General features: G+C 36.2%; 1 protein-coding gene across 2 annotated transcripts; it reads right to left on the reverse strand.

Annotated features, from left to right (window-relative positions):
• Positions 1-3,569: 3,569 nt before the first annotated feature.
• IFI44 (interferon induced protein 44) lies at positions 3,570-17,723 on the reverse strand. 2 transcript variants are annotated; one of them, XM_023208883.1, is made up of 10 exons: positions 17,599-17,723; positions 16,853-17,319; positions 13,248-13,284; positions 12,352-12,547; positions 12,036-12,185; positions 9,551-9,616; positions 8,103-8,274; positions 6,995-7,095; positions 4,771-4,944; positions 3,570-3,883 (listed from the first exon to the last, which is right to left on the reverse strand). In XM_023208883.1, the coding sequence occupies exons 2-10, from the start codon at positions 17,307-17,309 to the stop codon at positions 3,836-3,838; spliced, it is 1,401 nt and encodes a 466-aa protein (XP_023064651.1). In that variant the 5' UTR covers positions 17,310-17,319; positions 17,599-17,723; the 3' UTR covers positions 3,570-3,835. The 2 variants fall into 2 exon arrangements, with proteins under 2 accessions (XP_023064651.1, XP_023064657.1); XM_023208889.1 differs by lacking the exon at positions 9,551-9,616.
• Between the last annotated feature and the right edge of the window lie 1,645 nt (positions 17,724-19,368).

Consider the following 19,368-nt stretch of genomic DNA (forward strand, 5'->3'; position numbering starts at 1 on the left):
GAACCAATACGATAAATGTAACCAACAAAATCAGATTCAAAGGAAAATTTCAACCAGTTAATATAATACATCATTGAGGATAATTGATGTCTTTTCAGTAAATAACCTAAACAGAGTTCTTGGCCCAATCTTGTAGCTTGACCTCAGTGCCATTCTCCTTTCCAGTGGGAGAAAATTTTAGGATCTTCTTTCTGAGCTGGCAATTACTTGGGACTACAGAATAGAGAAACAGCTAAGAGTGATTTTTCTCTTGTTCTGAGATATTCTCTTAGGAAAAAAGTGATGTGTTCATTCCCAGTATCACTACACATTTTATGCACACCCTTCTCATCTGCCACAATCCCCCATTTGCTTTCCATTCATTACCTATTTATTACCAGATTTTACTCCTTGGGTGTGTCTCTACCGCTTACCTACATAAGGCAAACAGCTGGAATAGCCCTGCCAGGCCTTCCCCAGGAAGAAGAACTATAAACATAAGTAGTGATGGGACCACCCCACTTGTAGGCAATGGAGCAGCACTTACAGCCAGTCCTACTTTATACATGAGATAGAGTCACTATCAAGTCCATTATTCCTTACGAGGATGCAAGTCAAATTCACAGGGATTGAAATAAAATCCTGAGTGGTGGTGCCTCCCTATGCTGGGATATGCTATTACAGCCCAAACCTGATACACCTTGATCCGGCAAGATAAAAGAAATTTTTTGTTGGAAAGATAAAGTTGTGCAAGTGCATCATCAATCTTCTCTTTATCCCTACAACCATTTGTCAGAATCCTTCTCAATGGTTTTTCAGCTTTAAATTCACCCAATCCAGCCAGCTAGTCCTTCATCATCACCAGTTTTTATCAACAGATAGTTTAATTGCCCATTCCAGTTAGTTTTATGGGGAGTGGGAAAAGCAAATATTTTTAATTAGCTACTTGGGTTTTTTTTTTTTTTAACACAAATACACGGGAGAATCATGCAATGCTGTCAGCATCTAATACAATCCTGGGCCAGCACACTCCTTTCCTACTGGTCTTATGATGGCAGGACCTTTCCATCTTGCCTTCATTATTTTCTATGACCCCTGTATAATCTGCAAAATAAAGAAACATACGATTCTTTCTTTGGTATGACTTTTTTTGTTGGACTACCACTGTTGGGTATGCCTCCTTTCTGAGCTCTGGTTATTTGCCTTTATTGACTGTGATCGTCACCATGTCACCCACTCCAGCAGTGGAAAGTCTGTTCAGTTGCCCTTTGATTCCCTTCACAGACATGATACAGAGATTTTTGGTTCCTGTGTTGTCAACACAATTGATCATGGCTCTTATCGGAAAACCCAGGGAATTCCAGCATTTCACACTGGAGGACCCACCACATCCTTGCTTAGACATCTTGAATGTTGAAAAAGGACAGAATGACTCACTTCAGTTCTTTATCAAACTGTTGCTATATTGGTGATGCAGAATTTGATAAGTCCATATGGTGCTGAGTCTCTTAGCTCGGTTTTGAACATAGGCAACATGATGTGTATACTCTGATTTGAGGAAATATAACCTAGGAAACTGAGCTTATTCACATTCTGTTGTTCCACATCTTGAATAGTGTCCTAGGCCAGGGATTCCCATCCCCCAAGCCACAGACCAGTATGAGTTTGTGGCCTGTTAGGGACCAGACCACACAGCAGTAGGTGAGCAGTGGGTGAGCGAGGGAAGCTTCGTCTGTATTTACAGCTGCTGCCCATTGCTCACATACTGCCTAAGCTCTGCCTCTTATCAGATCAGCGGTGGAATTAGATTTTCACAGGAATGTGAACCCTATTGTGAACTGAGCATGTAAGGGATCTAGATTGTGCCCTCCTTATGAGAATCCAATGTCTAATGATCCATCACTGTCACACATCACCCCAAGATGGGACTGTCTAATTGCAGCAAAACAAACTCAGGATTCCCACTGATTATACACTACGGTGAGTCGTATAAGGATTTCATTATATATTATAAAGTAATAATAATAACAATAAAGTGCACAATAAATGTAATGTGCTTGAATCATCCCAAAACCACCTGACCCAGTATTGGTCTGTGGAAAAATTGTCTTCCATGAAACCAATCCCTGGTGCCAAAAATGTTGGGAACCACTGTCCTAAGACATTGCTGCACCCAAAGAATAAGCAAAGTCAAAGCCCAACATTCATTTATTCTAGTCAGAATCCAGTTGAAGACACCTGGGGCTACTGGTAAGATTTCTACATAGTCTACCTGTGGTTCTTTGCTTTCAAAGAATCTTACCAAAAGCCATCTTTTAGAAATTCTCTATTAGTATTCTGAACACTGTGTTACTACATTAGCAGTTTCCATAAAGGAGTATGGCATGATTCCACCCAATGTTTATAGCTTGAAAGACAATATCTCTGTTTATTTCATGTCCCCAAATAGAGACATCCAAGGAATGGACCAGTATATTAGTCTTTGTATTCTAATCCCTTATGAGCCAGTGACTAGGCTTTATCTGGTGGCCATTAACATGAACCCATTTGAATTCTTCCACAGAATTACTACAGTTTTTCATAATTTAACTCTCCTCAGTGTATTTTTAATTGACTGATCATGTGGATCTCATATGCACTAAATGCAAGGGCGTTAACCACATCATGAATCAAAATAGCAAGCATTACCTCAGATGCGTCAAAATTGTCCTATTCTGTCAGAAATACTGCCCTCAATTTTGTCCATTTTATGGACCTAACTTTGCCTTCAACTAAGGTTTACCATCAGCAGGGTAACACTCAGAATAGTAGATACCCTGGCTAATAACTCGGCTGGGGCATAAAGGGGACTTCTGAGATGCCTGCTGGTGAAGTTCTGTTCTTATCCGAGTGCTAGTTTCTCAGGCTTGTTAAGTTTATAAAAATGCATCGAGCCATATACATGAATCATATACCTTTTATGTTTATACTATATTTTAATAAAAAGCTTTTTAAAAGTAATTGCTAATAATTTTAGATGTATTAGTAAGACTTGAATTAAGATGGCTTAAGATTATCAAGGATGCTAACCTGAGAGAATGATAGCAGCACATAAAGGAAGTAATGAAGGCATGAATGTGTGTGTGAGAGAGAGAGAGAGACAGAAATAGACAGACAGCTAGAGAGAGAGAGAGAAATAGTCAACAGCTTTTAAATCCCCAGATTCAATCATTTCTGAAGCCAGTTTTATGCCCTTTCTTTGGTTTGATCAGTTGATCCAATACTATAATCCTCTTTTTTATTCATATAGTTCAGGGTGAATGCTGTCACTTGTAACTAAAATAGTCATAACTATAAAGTAATCAAGCTATAGTCTCTTTCTGTTTTAGTCTTATGGAATTCTTATGAATATTAAGTACCACATTTGGTAAGTATCAAATATTAAGCAAAAATGGCTTTAAGCTAAAGAATACAACATTAAGAAGGGATTCATACAGACCAAAATCACATACTTTAGAAGTAAAATCAGAAGGCAAAATTAAGATGAAAGCAGTGAATATCAGAAGATGCTGACAAATCATAATTTTTCCAAAATCACACACACTCTCAAGTTAGACCCAAGTTTTATAAGAAATTTATTTTTTCACAGATACAGAACATAAATCCAAGAAAAATTATTATTATTTTTCACAATTATGACTTTAAATCACGCTATCTCTAGTTATTCACAAGTACTACAATGTTTTATGCATTTCTTCATCCTAGACATTAATAAAACACATCCCTTCGGTCTTAGTTACTTCTCTTTGGTCTGTTTTCTGCTTTCTAAATTTTAATCTTCTGTGATATGAAGAAATTTGCGTGAACCTTTCACATATCAATTTTCTTCCTTGTGCACACTTGACAGTTTCCTTTCTTTGATTCCCTGAGAAAAGAAACACAAAATATTCTTAGTGGATTATCTGAGGAAAGGCAACCAGAGGGAAGAGGAATATTGGGACGCTGGAGATCTCAACGAACGCAATATTAGCAGCACATGTATCTTGAGGAAGAGAAGGGATGGTGAAACCAAGATGGCAGAGTTAGAGCAACGAAGTTAGTAACATGAGAGTTTCCCAGCAATTTGAGAAAGAGAGAATTGGAGAGGATATGATATTCTGAATTCATTTCCCAAGCACTAAAATAAGATTTGAGTATACTAAACTGAAACCTCTGTCAAATCTCTAAATGGAACAGTGCAGCATGTACTATGCACAGACTGTTAAAAGAAAGTTTATGTAATACTAAATTCTGTGGCCATTACATAAAAGGACATACCTCTACCTAGCAAAGGCCACACTGCATGAAGAGGGACTAAGATGAAGGAGAGAAACAAAAAGGCAAATCAAAGAAAGACAGGAGCGTAAGGTCCTAAGGAAGGAGCAAATAATCAAAGGTCGCATCTGATGAGGAGCAAGGCTGATCCAATCCAGTTCTAGGTCCTAAGTAAAGAAACATAGTCCGAGAAAACAGGCCAGGGATACAGCTTGGGATGTTCAAAGAGTGGAAATGACAGAAGTGGATTATTTTAAAGCTTTCATCTCAAGACAAGAGGGGAAAAAATGTAGTACAGATTCTCTTAGGATGTACTCCAGGAAAAGAGGGAAATGTGAGGAGGGAAAAATGCATCCAGACAGTGGTTAAAGAGCAGGACTAATCACAGGGCAACAACCCACAAAAAGACTGAGAGCTGCCAGGTAGCTGATAGATCCAGGCAGAAAGTAGCCAACTACCTGACCCCTTTCAAGTTTCCACACCACCAAACACATCTACCTCTTCCTCAAGAGGCAAATCCTCTAAGAAGTCATCTGCAGCCCATAGCATTCGTCTCAGAGCAGAAAGAATTAGAACATCCTTTACAGGGTCCAGCTCCCACTCAGAGGAATAATTGCTAACCACCGAGACGTCAGAAAGAGCAAATCCAAGTTTTCTTTGGAATTCCTCTAGCTGCAATACAAAAATTAAAAAGACATTGCAAAACAGTGAAAAATATTATTTTATGTCAGTATAAATTACGAAAGCAATATCAAAATGTAAGAATTTGGCAATAATTTCCAAAACGGAAAAAAAACGGAGATCTGGTCTCACAAAGTACTCTTGAAGAACTTCACGTATCAAGTTCTAATGTCACTGGTAATAGTAATTTGGAATACATGCAGTGGATTCTAAATGATTTAGAAGCAAAAATTTTAAGACACCTATGCTACAGTCCATAAATTTTCTGTTTCTTTTAAAAGACATTCTCTGGATAAGTAGATTTTATTAGACCAGTTTAATGTTTGATTCTTGTTTAGACTATTTTACCTCTAGAACCAAACTGCCTAGGTTCGAAATATTTATCTGTCACTGCTCAGCACTGTCAATAAACATTGGCAAATATTACTCTGTTTTCTTTGTTTCCTCACCTGTAAAATGCAGTAATGATAGTACCCATTTCATAGGCTTACTATAAGGACTGATTAAGAAAATCTGTCACGTACTTAGTGCTCAGCAGATATTCACTATCATTGCATTTCCCCAACTGGTGTTCCCACTTCCAGATTCCTTTTGATTCCAATCTGTGCACAGTGCCACATTAATTTTTCTGAAGATCATAACTTTGATTGACTTTGATCATATCATTACTCTTTCAAAAAATTGCTGTGATTCCTCATAATGCTCCTAATTAAATAAAATTACTTGATGCAAATGTTCCTTGCCCATTTATCTCCCCCCACAAAGATCCAGCCCTTCACTAACCTGAACTCCACATTTCCCAAACACGCTGACTTTTCCTCCATTAATATATTGTCTTATGCTGAATTTGTTGGCCCTTTTTTCGCTTCATTTTCTGAAATACTTATTCTCCTTGAAAGCCATTTCCCAGTGCTGTCCAATTGACGAAATCTTCCCAAACCCCTTTAACACTATATTTTTCTTCTCTAAACTTTTAAAGCACTTTATTTTTCATTGTTTCATGATATTTATCATTGTCAATCATAGATAATTTCTTGTCAACTTTTTCTTAGCCCACACTCCCATCCCCTCACCCCCATCTATAAAATAGTAAGATGTTTAGTGTGGGGGAAATTTTTCATGATCTGTGTAGCTGATAAGAGACTATCACACTGGCTCAATCTTAAAGACAATCAATAAACATTTATTGAATTGAATCTAGTTGAATTAAATTGTAATAAATGAACTTACCCATGTCAGTGTAAAGATAGACAGTTAGCCTTCTGTATCCATGGGTTCTGCATCTGTGAGTTCAACTAAGGCTCAAAAACAATTGAAAAAAAATGGCCGGGTGCAGGGACTCATGCCTGTAATCCCAGAACTTTGGGGGCTGAGGCGGGCAGATCACCTGAGGTCAGGAGTTTGAGAGTAGCCTGGCCAACATGGTGAAACCTCATCTCTACAAAAATACAAAAAAATTAACCGGGTGTGGTGGCACATGCCTGTAATCCCAGCTGCTAGAGAGACCGAGGCAGGAGAATCACTTGAACCCAGGAGGTGGAGGTTGCAGTGAGCCGAAATCATGCCACTGCACTCCAGTCTGGGCAACAGAAACTCCATCTCAAAAAAATAAAAAAATAAAATTTGAAAAAATATTTCATCTGTACTGAACACGTACCGGTTATTTTCTTGTCATTAATAATTAAAAATAGGGTAGAACAACTATTTACATAGCATTTAATTTGGATTAGGTATCATAAATAATCTAGATATTATTTAAAGTATATCAAAGGATGCGCATAGGTTGTATGCAAGTACAAGTACTATGCCATTAAGCATCCACAGATTTTGGTAGCAATGCAAGTTCCTGGAACCAATCCACTGCAAATACCAAAGAACGACTGTATTCAACTTTTGAATCTTGGGAAATGGGCCCTATTTAAGTAATTTGTATAATTCTTCTTAAACCCAGTAGCTGCTTGTTTTTATTTTTATACACACTAGTATGTGATTGTAGTAACATACCCCAGAAAATGTGTTTACGAAGGGCATCATTCATTACCTTGGACCTCAGAGGCACACATCTGTCTATTTCTATAAGGTCACCTTTTGTAATCAGATCCATGCTATCCACATGAGTGAGCAAGGCCACATGTACCACACCTATGCCAAACAGAATTGTTTTTATCATTTTAGAGAGCATCAGTATTTTCAAGTTACTTAACTATCAGTTATGCAATAGGCAACCTGTGGAACAATTTCAGACTTGGAAAGATCCCCTGCACCCCGGTCACCCTCATCTCCCCAAAAAACTCCCCTGGACTACTTATTAGTATCTGGAATTTCTCTGACATGGGGAGTCACCTTCACTGCCTTCCATGGCAACAAATGAGGCCTCAAATGAAACCACCTCTTGGAAGAGGTAACTAAAATTTATGCCTCAATATTGCTGATTGATTTCATATTCTGTCCAGAAGTTGTGTTTTGAAAGAGACAGAATGTGTCAAAGCATCACAAGTAAACTTCCCTTATTTCACAACACTAGCAATCATCTCTCTGCACATCTCCCCTTTGCAAAGTTTTAAATTTCAGCAAGCAGGTAAGTTGATCACTCTCTGCTTCAAAACCAAGAACAGTGATAAACTGGCTCTTTCTCATTCCAAATGGACATGACCAAGAAAAGCCAGAATGGGTTCACCCTAAATCCCTGATCCTGGTTACCTTCTCCAAACTCTTTACCTCTCTCTACCAAACACCTTACCTTCCTGTTTCTCTTCCTTACTGACATGTTTCTTTTTCATTTTCTAATTCTTAAAGCTCAAGGCCCAATCTTTGTCAATAAATGCATGCCAGGACATAGGGGTAGCATGTAGTTTGGATTGTACTACCCTTCATATATACATTGATTTGTTTTAATTCTTAAAAAAAAAAGTCTCTAAGGTAGGTACTATTATTATGCTAATTTTATTGATTAGAAAATTGAGGCACAGAGAGTTAAAGTTACTTGCACAAAGTTATATAGCTAATGAATGCTCAATTTCATTGAAGCATGCTGGTAGACTAGGGAAGATTGAAATATGCAATGACTTAAGTTCTTTATCCTGTCCAAAATACATTCTAAAACACAGTCTAGTCAACTACCCTTAGTAGCAAAGTGGAATGAGACTCACCAGCGTTTATCAACTCCCTTCGAAGTCTTTTGATCTTTACTATCATTTGAGAGGAGAAGTGTTCAACAGAGTTGGTATCAAATACAAATGCCACACAATGAATTCTGTCCTTCAGCGATGGGGAATCAATGTAGTCACGATGACCTAATTTGATTGATTCCATGGGATTAAACTGTAAGGTAGACATAAAGCAACATATTAATTCAACAAATATTTATGAGCACAAACTATGTACCACGCACTGTGCAAGTGAACTGAATGGTAAACAAAACAGTAAAGTCTCTAATAGTGTGAGGTTAACAATCTTAATAGGGAATACAAGCATTATGCAAGTAAGCTAGCAGTCCTTCCACCTTGTCAGGTAAGACATCTATGAGGAAAGGACATGTAATCTGAGAGCTAAAATAGCAGGAGTTCAAGAGGATAAGGATATGGCTGAAGGTGTTCTAGATAAGAAAGGCAATCTGCCCACAGATGGAAGTAAGAGAATTCAGAAGAAAATCTGGTACCATCAAGCAGAGCGCAAGGAGGAAAGGGGTTGAAGGTGAGATGACTTTACTCTTCAGCTAGCAGTTTCTCTGTTGGGAATCTGTCCCACTGATATACTGACAAAAATACATAATGATATATGCAAAGGTTGTTAACTGCAGGAACATTTGTAGCAGAAAAATGCCGTATCAATTAAACTTCATCTGATATGTCAATAAAACACAGTTTTCTACCACTTCTCCAAGAATGGAGTAGCCGCAAATTTATATGTACTTTGTTATATATTTAAAAAGGCAAGAAAAATATAAATTTGTATGGTTACTAATAGGAAGAGGGGAGAAATTTATTTGAAGGGGCAGAGAAGGAAGACAGATTCTTTGAATATACATTATTTTGTAGATTTGATCTTTGAACCATATAAATGCTAAACATAAACATAAAACCAAATTAACTTAAAAAATCAATTCCTAAATTTAATTGAATTAGTGAACTGTTGCAGTTATAATACAGTGATAAACTATTTTGATTGACTTCAAAATATAATAATTTGTATACCCCTCCAATGATACATGATACAACCTAAATACACTATAAAAATCTGCTAAGATGTTTTAATTATTTCCAGTTTTGATTGTGATTATATGAAATGATACTAAGTGTGATTATGATGAGATTGTTCATGGTACTGATAGAGCTTTTATACTGAGGTTCCTGTAGATGATATATAAGATAAAGGAAATGAGTTGTGACATGATATTCTGTTACCTCCACTGTTTTTGAGAATGAGAATTCTCAGTTTGGGAGAAAGCAGATATACAAGTGATAGAAAAGAGAGTAAGTAAAAACTTTCTAGTACTGAATTTGAATAAGAAGTTTTTGTATAAGTTCATAATTTTTTTTTCATGAAAATGTATAGTACTTAACTCTGCTCACTAAAAAGGCAAGAAACAATGACCAGCCAAGTAGCTATGAACATTTCTAATGCCCCACACCAGGACTCCTTGAAGAAACAGCTGTCTCAAAAGCTGTGGCAAGAATAAAAGAATATAAAAAAGACTTTCAGGTTCATGTTAAATGGACTCAGGATCCAAATTGTAGAGGCTCTCACTGGTACAAGATGGTACACTTTACATCAGTATGGAGAAAACCTACAATGGATTGAAACACACAACATATGTTCAATTCATACTGAGTTGTTCTTAATAACAATAAAATAATATCTTGACCCTATTGGCAAAGGTGAAGGAAATGTCATTATTTCAAAGTCTTGCAAAAAGGCAAAAAATTCAAGCATATATCCTGTTGTTCTTTTTAAACTGTGCCACTGGATAATCAAAGAATAGATGAGGGTAAGCTTCTCTTTTGTATGTGAAATGGTGAAAGAATAATAGAGAATGTCACTGTTTTCACACCTTAACAAATAAATGGATCTAGGCATTAAACATTGATTAATACCAATATTAGAAAAGTGATAAATCCCCCAACTGTGCACAGTTTCATAGAATACAACACAATCTATGAAGTAGAATCTGAATTGGAACACTCTTTAGATTCAACTCTCAATAATCAGGACATATGGAAAACAGAGGACCATGTAAAACCACCCTGAGGGATGAAAATAATGGAGTTCAGATTACATAGAAGTCTACAAAACAACTAGATTTCTTAAGAAACAAATGATAAGGAAAAAGTGAGGGATATAAAGTCAAAGAAACTGAATAGACCTATTTGGATGTTTTTCAAACAAACTTAAAGATGTATATTTATAAAGCAATTAGAAATTCGAACATTGAGTTGTATTTGATAATTTATGGAACGAATGTAAATTTTAGGTGGGGTAAGAGTATTATGACTATGTTTAAGGAGATATATATATGATCCTATTTGTATAGTTATATGTATAGTCAGTATTGAATGAAATGTTATGATTTCTTGGGTTTGCTTCAAAATAATACAAGAGAAGCGAAAGTGGGTAGATACAGATAAAACAAGACTGACTGTGAGTCAAAAATTTTTGAATCTGAGTACATAGGAATCCATTAAACTATTTTGTCTATTTTAAAATTCTCGGTGATAAAAAGTTTGTATTTAAAAATGAATATTTAAAAATAGACAGCACTTACAAGATAACTCCATACTAAAGAATGAAAGAATCTTGCATGAATAGAAAAACAAAACTTGCTGTGTTTTTTAACAGACACATATGTAAAGATGTCAATCAATTTTCAGTATAAAATGTTAATATAATTTCAATATAAACAACAAGAAATCAAACACAAATGAACAAACAAAGCACAAAAAACCTCATTTGAAAAGATATATGTATGAAAATTGCCAAGAAAAGCAAATAGGAGTAATAAAAAAATGAATGTGACTTGTCTGGTAAGTTATCAATCCATAATTGATTACTATGGTGATTAAACAATTAGATAATATAGTAATTAAAATGCTATCATGAAATAATAGATCACTACATCAATAGAAAAAAACTAGAGAATACAAAAACTGACCCCAATATTTCATAATGAAAAGATACAAAAGGCATTCAGTGAAAGATGTTGGCATCATTGACTATCATTTGGAACAAAGTAAACTTAATGATTAATTCAAGATCTCAATGTTCATTAGAAGATTAGAAGTTTAAAAAATATATACCGAGATGGTTCTTTGATCTCCCCTTCCTCTTGCCTGGAACACTGACAGCGCTCAGTGTTCTTTTCACATAAAAATGACAGTCATACGTCTCAGTCAGGTGGGGCTGCTATGACACGTTATACAGATTGGGTGGCTTAAACAACAAACATTTATTTCTCACAGTTCTGGAGGCTGAGAAGTTCAAGATCAAGGTGCCAGAAGATTCGGTTTCTGGTCAGGGTTCTCTTCCTGGTTTACAGAGAGTCACCTTCAGGCTATATCTTCACATGACAGAAAGAGATCATCTCTCTCATGTATATAAGAGCACTAATCCCATTCATGAGGTCTCTATCTTTATGACCTAATTACCTCCCAAAGTCTCTACCTCCAAATACCATCACATTGAGGACTAGGGTTTTAATATATAAATTTGGGGGAAGCATATCTTAACAGCCCATGCTGAGGACCTCAAAAAATATCTGAAATTAATAACTTCAGATAGCTGCCACACTGATCCCAAGCTGCCTGCCTTCAGACTTCCTCTTACATAAGAAAAATTATCTATGTAGGTAAGTTGATGTAGTTGGATTTCTGTTTCACATAGCTGAAAGCAATGGAAAGTGGAGTAGCTGTTATGATAGCCATGATGGACGAGCCCTCAGATGTTTTTATTCTTTTTGAAAAAAAAAAAAATCGAATAGGGACAAATGACCTTGAGCAAGTATAGTTTAAGAAGATAAATGCTGATACATTTGTACAAAAATAAGCCTTTAAAAAATCAATTATAATTTCTCATTAGTCACATCTTACCTGGTATCTATCACGAATGTTACCATTTAAGATGTACAATATGTCATCCCTGCACAGGCCGCCTTCTTTCTCACCCAGCCCCAGTGAGTCACACAGAATAAATGGCAGATATTTGCCATCTTTCCCGTCTCTAATAGAGTATGTCCTATACTGTAGAGGGGATAAAAGCAATTTTAAATATTCATTTTTTATTGTAAATTGAGATGAAGTCTATATGTAAAAGTCTATATGTAATAAAGTTGATCTGCAAAAGGCTTTTGAAATATAATTGATTTGAACAGAGAAGCAAAGGCTAGGTGGCCTCAAATGTGCTTACCTTCTCAGATATCCCAGTTCTATTAGTGCCCACCAAAGCCTGATGTGTTACATGCCCTTGGAAAACAGACCTCACTGAGTTGAAAAAGCTGGACTTCCCAGCTCCAACTGGACCCAGCAGCAGAATTCGTATTTGTGGAACCAGGGATCCATATGGTTCATAAGTTCTCAAGGCAGACAATAAGCTCTTCCTGAGCCTGTTCAGACATGACAGTTTTTAACAATTGACTGCAGTTAGGTCATAAAACCTTACTATAAATTTTCTGCGGATTCATTTTTTTCATAGATCTTTTTTATTAGCAACTTACCTTCTTACATAAAAAAACATGAGATGAACCTATGTGAAATTCTATTGCAAAAAGAACAAAAAGCAAAAAATAATACACAACTAAAGCCAAACATAAAATCTTTCAGATTTAAATTAGTAAACCATATACATCTAAGAATAAATAATAGCTGTATTATACATAAAGATCAATTATTTAACACTAAACTTCAGAAGTCAAAATACATGTGACTTCCAAAGTTCATGAAACTAGACCATTTCTAACATGTTCTTGAAGTTCATGATGGGTATTCCCCACCTGCCAATCACTTCTTTTAGCAACTCTCTAGAGTAGTTGAAACATTAACTGCAAGAATTCTAAGTAAAACACAGACATACAAACAAATAACTATTTTTCTTCAAGTATATCACATCAAAAATTCCTTTCCTCTACTCAGTGCCCTTTTTGTTTTAACATTATCAAATATTTTATGCTTATAAATACAGTTTGTTCTTGATGATCCACAAGTTATGTGTGATAATATGTGTTGCCAATTATATTGATGAGACCTATCATAGAATAAGTCAAAGAAAATGAAGAGAATAATAGAATCTTAAAAACATTGACTTACTCAGTCGCCCCTTTTATCTTTCTTTCATCCAGTAAATCTGAGGAAATAATCAAAGAATAATGTAGATTAGAAGTTGTTGAATGATTGGCTGACTGAATGAATGTCAATGAATTCACTAGAGACAAATACAAAAATAGCTTTTCCATGAGAACGGTCCTGCATGGTGAAAAGGGAACAATTTTATAGAGAAAATTCTGATAAATCTCATTAACATCATTTGAAGATGCTGGCGCTAGAGGCAAGGTAGACCCTCTGTACTATCAGCAGATCTCTTCTCATTCAGTTATGTGTGAGTGTGTGTGTGACTCACTCCCACATGGGAATTGAGGGTGTGGGTGTTTTCTAAAGAAAAGAAGCAAGGCCTAGAGATGTGGGAATGTCTAATGTGGAAATGTGGAAATGTCTAATAAGACATATTCCCCTCCATAATCCAATAGGTCTGACAGGGATAATGTGCAGAGACACACAAACAGAAAACACGGGCACTAGATTTTCTCTACAACCTGCTATTAACAATTGGAACTCCAGGAACTTCCAGCTCACTTAATTTTATTCCTGCCCCCAGAAAAGAAGATAAGACTCATGCCTACCCAATCAGAGTGCAGTAAATAGTTCAAGTGTAAGCAGAGGATTTCATTCAGAACAATAAGGCACAAGCTCAGAATTATTTTTTCTTAGAAAGAGACATTTTTATGGTGAATTTAAAACAGAAAGGATAAGGATAAGCGATGCTACCAATTCTCTCAGTTACAAAAGAAGAAGATCATGTGGAACATTTATAAACATGGCCATATGTATGGCAACAAAGTGAACAATATTACCAATAGTAGAAATTGTGAAAACTTCCCTCAATGTCTATAATATAATAAAACTAGCAAAACGCAATTACAAACAAATGGAAAAGCAACCTCCTGGGAGTTTAAAAAGCACTGTCTTAAATAACTTTAATATCCAAAAGGAAATAGAAACCACAATTATAAATATATAGAAAATAGCAATATGAACCTTTATGTCAATTTTATGATAAAATCCTATTTCGTTAATGACAAGAAAGACGGAAAACATTGAAAATTGAAAATAGAATAAGAAAGAATAAAGAAACGAACCTTAGGAATATAAAAAGAAATATAAAATATAAAACCAAATTTTAAAACTTGAAGAAAGGATAAATTAATATAGTAATTATTTTAAAATGTAAAATAAATAAATTATCTTGTTTTATCAAAGAAAGACAAATTTGTTAAATGTCATACCACCACTCATATACCAAAATGGTTACATAATCTAAAAATAAAACAAAACGCTGAAAAGCATTTGGGGTGACAGAGAACCTTGTACACTACTTATAGTTGTAGAAATTGATATAAAACTATGTTGGGAAATGTCATCAGTGTGAAGATGAACATATACATACCCTGTGATCCAGCAATTTCACTGGTATTTTCTTCAAAAAACAATTATATGTGTGAACCAAAAGATATGTACAATAATATTTATAGCAGTATTATTTGTAATAGCCCCAAACTGGAAAACACAAATGTCCACCAGTGATGATTGGATAAAATACTGTGAAGGATGCACTACAATGGAACACTACATGAATGAAAAGTAATAAACTATTGCTACACACAAGAATAAGGATGAATCACTATGAAGGTAGGAGTTAAAGCAGCTAGACAGACACATTTGCTCACTTTACCAGGGAACACTCTCAGGGAAAAAAGGAAGACAACTGACCAAGTCTAATTTTCTAATAAGTATGCTAGTAATTTTATGTCCTGGTGAATAGACTAATGATATTTCCCACACGGAAATAGTACACATCCCTTGAACATCCTTAACAGGATATCAGTGGCTAAGAATTACTTAGTAAATAAACCTAGATTCTGGCCAGGCACGGTGGCTCATGCTTGTAATCCCAGCACTTAGGGAGGCCAAGGCGGGCGGATTACCAGGTCAGGAGTTCGAGACCAGTCTGGTGAGCACAATGAAACCCTGGCTCTACTAAAAATACAAAAAATTAGCTGGGGACGGTGGTGCATGCCTGTAATCCCAGCGACTCAGGAGGCCGAGGCAGGAGAACTGCTTGATCCCGAGAGGCGGAGGTTGCAGTAAGCTGAGATCTTGCTACTGCACTCTGCACTCCAGCCTGGGTAACAGAGGCTCTATCTCAAAAAACAAATAAAATTACAGATTCCATGGATTAAGAGGGCATTCTTGCCTCCCTTGAAAATGTCTTGAAAGCTGTCATATAATTTTTCAATATGTAAAGTGGCCCATAAACTTCACTTAAAACCCCTGCCTATTTTTCTGGCCTTTAAAGCATATGCCCAATATGGAAAGGAAAGATTTAGGGAACCACACAGAATATCTAAGTACTCTTTCTGCCTTTTCTTAGATTTCTGATTGCCCCATCTTTAAAATTACTAATACAGCAATAAGCCAGACACAAAAGGACAAATACTACATAATCCCACTTACATGAGGAATCTAAAACAGTCAAATTCATAAAAGCAGAATTAGAATGGTGGTTTGCTAGGGACTGTGGGAAGGAAGAAAAGAGAATATATTTGTCAAAGGGCATAAAGTTTTACTTATGCAAGATAATTAAGTCCCAGAGATCTACCGTACAGCATAGTACCTACAGCAACAATACCATACAGCAGGGGTCGCCAACTCCCGGGGCCACAGAGCCTTGGCTGTCTGTGGCCAGTTCAGATCCAGGCCACAGAGCAGGACTTGAGCGGCAGGAGTGTGAAGCTTCATCTGTATTTACAGCTTCTCCCCATTGCTCATATTACAGCCTGAGCTCTGCTTCCTGTCAGATCAGCAGCGGAATTAGATTCTAATAGGAGCGCAAACCCTATTATGAACTGTGCATGAGGGGTCTAGGCTGCGTGCTCCTTATGAGAATCTAATGCTTGATAATTCACTGTCTCCCATCACCCCCCAGATGGGACCATTTAGTTGCAGGAAAACAACCTCAGGGTTCTGGTTGATTCTACATTACAATGAGTTGTATAATTATTTCATTATATATTACAACATAATAGCAATAGAAATAAAGTGCACAATAAATGTAATGCACTTGAAACCATCCCCCCACCACCAGTCTGTGGAAAAATTATCTTCCACGAAACTGGTCCCTGGTGCCAAAGAGGTTGGAGACCACTGCTGGTATACGGTAAGTCATCACTTAACATCATCATGGATTCTTGGAAACTGTAATTTTAAGCAAAACAACATACAGCATGTCCTTGACTAATGTCTTTCTTCCATAATGATGAGGGAAATAAACTGGTTTCCTTCTAAGTTGTTTCACTTAAGTCACAGTTTCCAAGAACCTATAGTTCACGTTAACTGAGAATTTACTGTATTTAAAAATGTGCTAAGAGGATAAATCTTATGTTAAGTGTTCTTATCATAAATATACATTTTATTGACCCTGGTTGTCTCTTAGTAAACAATTTGTGTCCAGGTTTCAATCTGAACCATCCAAATTATGGATGAGTGAAAAGGTCATTTTTCCTCAAAGAGATGAATTGGTTCAAACCAACCAAACATGCAAGGGAGAACTCTATACAGGATTATCTAATTAAACCTACCTTCACATCGAAAAACTTCACAATCCTGAATAGAAATAGTACAATTTTGAACAAGTCCAAGATCTTCCGTTGTCTTTGAGCCCATAATCACTTTTCTATTTCTTAACTCTATCTGGAAATTAGTTGTGGAGTTATATTGTATATTGTCATAACAAAACAGTCTTTCTGGTGTACATAGTCCTAGTTTCCATTCTGAAATTTTAGTCTCTTGAAGTGCAAAAAGGATGATGGAGGCAGACTTTCTTTCCTGGTAACTGTCTTCTGCATATGCTCCAATAATATGATGTTCACCATAAATCACTGTTAGAGTAGGCCCTTGATTACAACATCTGTCAAGCAAATCTCCACTACAGAATCCATGGACACTACCCTTATAGAGAAGGCTAAGCCGCTTTCCTCCAAAATGATTTTGCAGGATGTTTTCATGCAACCATGTCAAACGAGTTGTCACTGCCATACTTCTTGATCTAGTGGCAAATCAGATATAATTTCCATTAAATATTAAGAAACAGATAATATATGCTGTTATAAACCTTGCATTTATGCCTTTTACATATTCTACATAACACAAAAAATGACAAAACAAAGGATGAACAGAAAAATCATTAGCTAATTTTTTCCTAGAAATCATTGGTTTTTAAATTAAAACAGAAACAGAGACTGGCAAGTGACACTGTCACCTGAGAGAGAGAGAAAGAGAGAGACTAATGCTAGCTAGGAAAAATGAAAAGCAGAAAGACATTTACCTGTTGTAGTGTCTGTAGTATCAGCTAGAGCTGAGGGTAGCTGCTCTGTCTGGATAGCTGGGCAGGCACGAAATGAGCAAAGGAAATTATTCTGCAGCCTTGAAGCTTCAAAGACTCAGAGAAAGGAAACTGAAACTCAGTATGCCCAGCCCACTTGACAGCATGCCAACTTCTCTCAACAAAGGAGCATAAGCTGATCCAGCTTTTAGACAGTAAATTTATATAAAAAATAGTATTGAAAGAATCAAGGAATTGAAGTCAGAGGGAAGAAAACATAACAGCTCACTGACTTTTAAAAAAATCTTTTTATTTAAGGAAAATGCAACCAATTTCTGTATATGGACATACAAAAGGTATTGTGTATTCTACCTCTAGAATATGTATCTCAAATTAATTTACATCTCTTAATCCCTGCTATCAATTAATTCCGCACTAGTATACTTCCTTATATAGAATGTTATTTTAGCCTCCAAATTTGTTCCTCTGTTTTTCTGCTTGCCCCCTCTCTTCTCACCACAGGAAAATGAGGAGACTTCATTTATAAGATATAAAACAACTCATGTCAATATCACAATAAAGCCCCTTCTCTAACTTGACATTGCTAAGGATCATAAATTTGTGTCCTATAGACAGAATTCAATCTGCAGATGTGTTCTGTAGGGCCAATGCAATACCTTTATATTTTTTAATTTTTGAATGTGAATGCTTTTATATCATTGGGTATCCAGTCTCCAGTCCTCCTTTGTCCCCTCTTGCTTTATACCTGACTGGTTCTAACAAATTTAAATTGCCTGCCTGCCCTAAAAAGATTTTTTTAATTTGCTGGCCCTATTAAAAACAATAGCACCATCAAATGAAAATATTTTAAGCAGCTTATGGGGTACTATTTACTTTGCTCTAAAAATTATATTATTATAGACTTATTATTTGTAAGGTAATTTACATGTATCTCATGTGTTTATTTTAATAAAATTTTGATGAAGACACCACTATTATTGCCGCTTTTCAAATAAATAAACAGAGTTTTGGAGTGTAAGTGAGAAAAAGAGGAGGAATAGGAGTGATGAGGGAAGAAATCTCCTGCTTTAGACAGCATAATCAAGAAAGGTCTATTTAATGAGATGTCATTGGAGAAGTGTCCTGAATGGAGTGAGAGGGAGTATCATGAAAATATCTAGGAAAAGAGCTTTATAAGCAGAGAGAATGGCAAGGATAATCACCCCTGTGGCAGCTTGTTGCAGTAAGAAGCTCAGTATGGTTGGAGCAGAGTTAAGTTTGGAGAATGGCAGTGAACAGGAGAATGGAGGGACCAAATAGAGATAATTGAATTATGGGGGCAATTCTGATCATAGTGAGTTAGTTCTTACAATATCTGATGGTTTTATAAAGGGCTTCCCCTCTCTCTGGGCACTCATTTCTCTCTTCTGCTGCCATGTGAAGAAGGGCATGTTTGCTTCCGTTTCCAACATAAGTATAAGCTTCCTGAGGCCTTCTCAGCTCTGTGGAACTGTGAGTCAATTAAACTTCTTTCCTTTATAAATCACCCAGTCTCAGGCCATTCTTTACAGCAGTGTGAGAACAGATTAATACAGTAAATTGGTACAGAGGGAGTGGGGCACTGCTATAAGGATACCCAAAAATGTGGAAGCGACTTTGGAACTGAGTAACTGGCAGAGGCTGGAACAATTTAGAAGACTCAGAATAAGAGAGAAAAATGTGAGAAAGTTTGGAATTTCCTGGAGACTTGGAGGGCTCAGAAGACAGGAAGAT

This window comes from Piliocolobus tephrosceles, chromosome 1 (genome assembly GCF_002776525.5).
Source record: "Piliocolobus tephrosceles isolate RC106 chromosome 1, ASM277652v3, whole genome shotgun sequence".
Lineage (NCBI taxonomy): Eukaryota > Metazoa > Chordata > Mammalia > Primates > Cercopithecidae > Piliocolobus > Piliocolobus tephrosceles.

Bases quoted from the DNA above. Each gene is read 5' to 3' on its own strand.
- IFI44 (XM_023208883.1), bottom strand. From the start codon at position 17,309: ATGGCAGTGACAACTCGTTTGACATGGTTGCATGAAAACATCCTGCAA. The intron at 13,285-16,852 runs GTAGGTTTAATT...TTATTTCCTCAG, and splicing joins TGAAGTTTTTCGATGTGAAG to ATTTACTGGATGAAAGAAAG. The intron at 4,945-6,994 runs GTAATGAATGAT...TTTGTATTGCAG, and splicing joins GTGTGCCTCTGAGGTCCAAG to CTAGAGGAATTCCAAAGAAA.